Raw genomic sequence first — 3,129 nt, forward strand, 5'->3', positions numbered from 1 at the left:
GTACGTTGAAATGAGTGTTGAACTTTTGAGGAATCGGCAGAAAGAAATTGAAGAAACAATTATTGCACTCGAAACGCATGTGCAAACTCTTCAGATAATGATGCTTGAAATGCAGAAAATGCTTCAGACACGTGTGCAAAGTACATCCGACTCAGAAAAAGATACATAAAGAATTATACATGAACTTTTACATTATTACGAAATATGCCACGATCAAACATGCAAGAAAAGAAAAATAATTCTGAAAAGCGACAGTTCGTGGAAGAATTGCACGCTCCGGCGAGAAGAAATTTTCCGCGTAGACGCGTCATAGTACACGGATACGATGACATGTGGCAGGCGGACGTGGTCGAGATGCGTCCTTATGCACGAGTCAACAAAGGTTTCACTTACATACTCACTGTTATCGATGTGCTGAGCAAGTATTCGTGGGCCATACCGCTCAAAAGTAAAAGCGGAAACGAAATGTCTGAAACAATCGCAAAAATAATTCGAGAGGGAGGATCCCTTTGGACATGGAACGATTGGACACCCTACGATTGGACAAGTAGTATTGGACACGTTCAGATTGGACACCGCATGATTGGACACCGCACGATTGGACATCGCACGATTGGACACTGAATGATTGGACACTGAATGATTGGACACTGAACGATTAGACACTGAACGATTGGACACCACACGATTGGACACACACTTTGCACGATTGGACACTGAACGATTGGATACCGCACGATTGAACACATACTTTGCACGATCGGACACCGCACGATTGGACACGCATTCTGCACGATTGAACACCTCGCTTCGCATGTACATTGCAAGATAAAGCAAAAGTTTACATAGGTTTGAAACTTTCCACGCGAAACGAGGTGAACGAGGTGGATGCGGGAGGGGGAGGGCCGGAGGCTCCTCCCTTGCACCTCCCTGTGTGTGTGTGTGTATTATGAAAATATTGAAAATATATATCAAGATAAAGTTTCCATGTACAGTGTCCAATCGTTCGGTGTCCAATCGTGCAGTGTCCAATCGTGCGGTGTCCAATCGTTCAGTGTCCAATCGTTCAGTGTCCAATCGTTCAGTGTCCAATCGTGCAAAGTGTGTGTCTAATCGTACGGTGTCCAATCTGAACGTGTCCAATACTACGTGTCCAATTGTTTGGTGTCCAATCGTTCCGTGTCCAAACAGGTAACATTTACTCAAGATGGTTGAACATGTCCGAAAAATTTTCAAACTGACAGAGGAAAGAAATTTTACAATGCAAATGTATAAAAACTCATGAAGAAACAGAACGTTAATCATTATTCAACGTATTCCATAATGAAAGCCTCGGTGGAACGATTCAACCGCACTTTAAAGAATAATATGTGGAAATTGTTTACGTTAAATGGTAATTACAAGTGGGTCGACGCGTTATCCCAACTCGTTGCAGAATATAACGGGCGAAAACATCGCACTATCAATATGAGACCTATCGATGGTATATAACAATATAAAAATTGCTACTCCAGCGAAATTCAAAGTAGGTGATTCGATACGATTGAGTAAATTCAAGACCATTTTTGATAAAGGTTACAGACCAAATTGGTCGACCGAAGTGTTTAAAATTATCAAAATACAGAAAACTAATCCCGCGACATATCTACTCGAAGATTCGCGCAGAAATCCAGTAGCCGGAGGATTCTACGAATACGAGCTACATAACGTTGCTAACCCCGACGTGTATCTCGTGGAAAAGGTGATACGCAAAAAAGGAGATAAGGTTTTTGCGAAATGGTTGGGATTTGATAAATCGCACAACTTTTGAATACATAAAAATAATTTATTATAAAGATGTAATATAATAAAAATATATATAAATTTACTTGAAAGAATATATAATTTATATTTACAATAAATAAATAAATACAATTATTTACATTGGTATTTTATAATGTCCCCACGGTAACGTATCAGTAGTTGTAGGTACGATATACCATTTGTCGTCATACGGATTTAGAGCAATTTTTTTCGCGAATGGTGTATACCTTATGCAATTTTGATCTTATATACGATTGACTATGCGTCATTTCAATCTCCTCGTTCAAACACCGCATGTAATCGTCAAACGTTATCGTTCTCGCGACAACGTAACTCTTGACGCCTTTTACCTTTTTCATATCCTTTTTATCATCCACGTGCAACGCATACATTTTTGCTCTAAGTCTGACAAATTTGGTTATTATGGTACCGTTGTTTTCATCCTTCATTAGACCCGGTACCTTTTTATTCACGAGCGGTATACCGTACGCATTGTCTGTCACATAGTCGCTCGTATCAAATCTGTTGATGTCGCGTTTCATATTCTCATACACATCGTCGCACTCAATGTGATATATGAGACTATCCGTGTCGGTGTACATGACTTTACATCTCTCCCGATACATTGGCACCATCGAGGTGAAATTCATACAAACATGTCTTGGATATATTGAGAATACACATACCCACCTAAATTGGTTTGTAGAATTTCACCCCAAGTTTACGTAATTCCACAGCGATTAAATTTTAGAAAAAAACGCTCCTGCTATGAAAATTTGGTTTTGCAATCAATGCCTCTGCGCCATACCTTCCGTCCCATTTTGTTCAAAGTTTAACATCTACGCGATTGCGCACATTTTCTATTGTTTTGCCAAACACGACATTATTCATCAGTTTGTACAAATTTTTTTCAAAATTATTTTTTACCAGTGTCCTAAATTTTGTGTTGAGTTCTATATAAGTACGCAGCCACGGAGATTGAGTGAATTGTAATATACGATGAATTTTTGTAACACGAAGGCCGTGACGTGAACATTGCTGCAAGTTGCGGTAGTGTATCACGTAACGCTTCTTATCGTATAAGGTTGCAAGAAGCTTGTCCTTGCGCTTGCTAAGTGGTTTGTCGCGTGTCGGACAAAACGGTAGGTCAGTATGCGAATCGTGAAGATGTTGCGGATATTCGAGGTCGACATCAAGGATGTAGCTTGTAGACGAATCGAGCGCGATCGATAATACATCAAAATTGGAAACATTATCAACCCACTGAAAATCGGAATAGGGCAATGGCTGGCACATTGCCCATTAGTATAAATTATTAACATCGAA

General features: G+C 39.7%; 1 protein-coding gene across 1 annotated transcript; it reads left to right on the top strand.

Annotated features, from left to right (window-relative positions):
• The first annotated feature begins 204 nt into the window (after positions 1–204).
• Positions 205–1,810, top strand: LOC140666935 (uncharacterized). Its single transcript, XM_072894483.1, has 2 exons — positions 205–448; positions 1,515–1,810. Exons 1-2 carry the CDS (start codon positions 205–207, stop codon positions 1,808–1,810), a joined length of 540 nt encoding a protein of 179 aa, XP_072750584.1.
• The last annotated feature ends 1,319 nt before the right edge of the window (positions 1,811–3,129 follow it).

This window comes from Anoplolepis gracilipes, chromosome 6 (assembly GCF_047496725.1).
Source record: "Anoplolepis gracilipes chromosome 6, ASM4749672v1, whole genome shotgun sequence".
Classification (NCBI taxonomy): domain Eukaryota; kingdom Metazoa; phylum Arthropoda; class Insecta; order Hymenoptera; family Formicidae; genus Anoplolepis; species Anoplolepis gracilipes.

Coding starts and splice junctions, on each gene's coding strand:
- LOC140666935 (XM_072894483.1), top strand. CDS start 205: ATGCCACGATCAAACATGCAAGAAAAGAAAAATAATTCTGAAAAGCGA. Junction 449..1,514: donor GTGGGCCATACCGCTCAAAA/GTAAAAGCGGAA, acceptor TTGCTACTCCAG/CGAAATTCAAAGTAGGTGAT.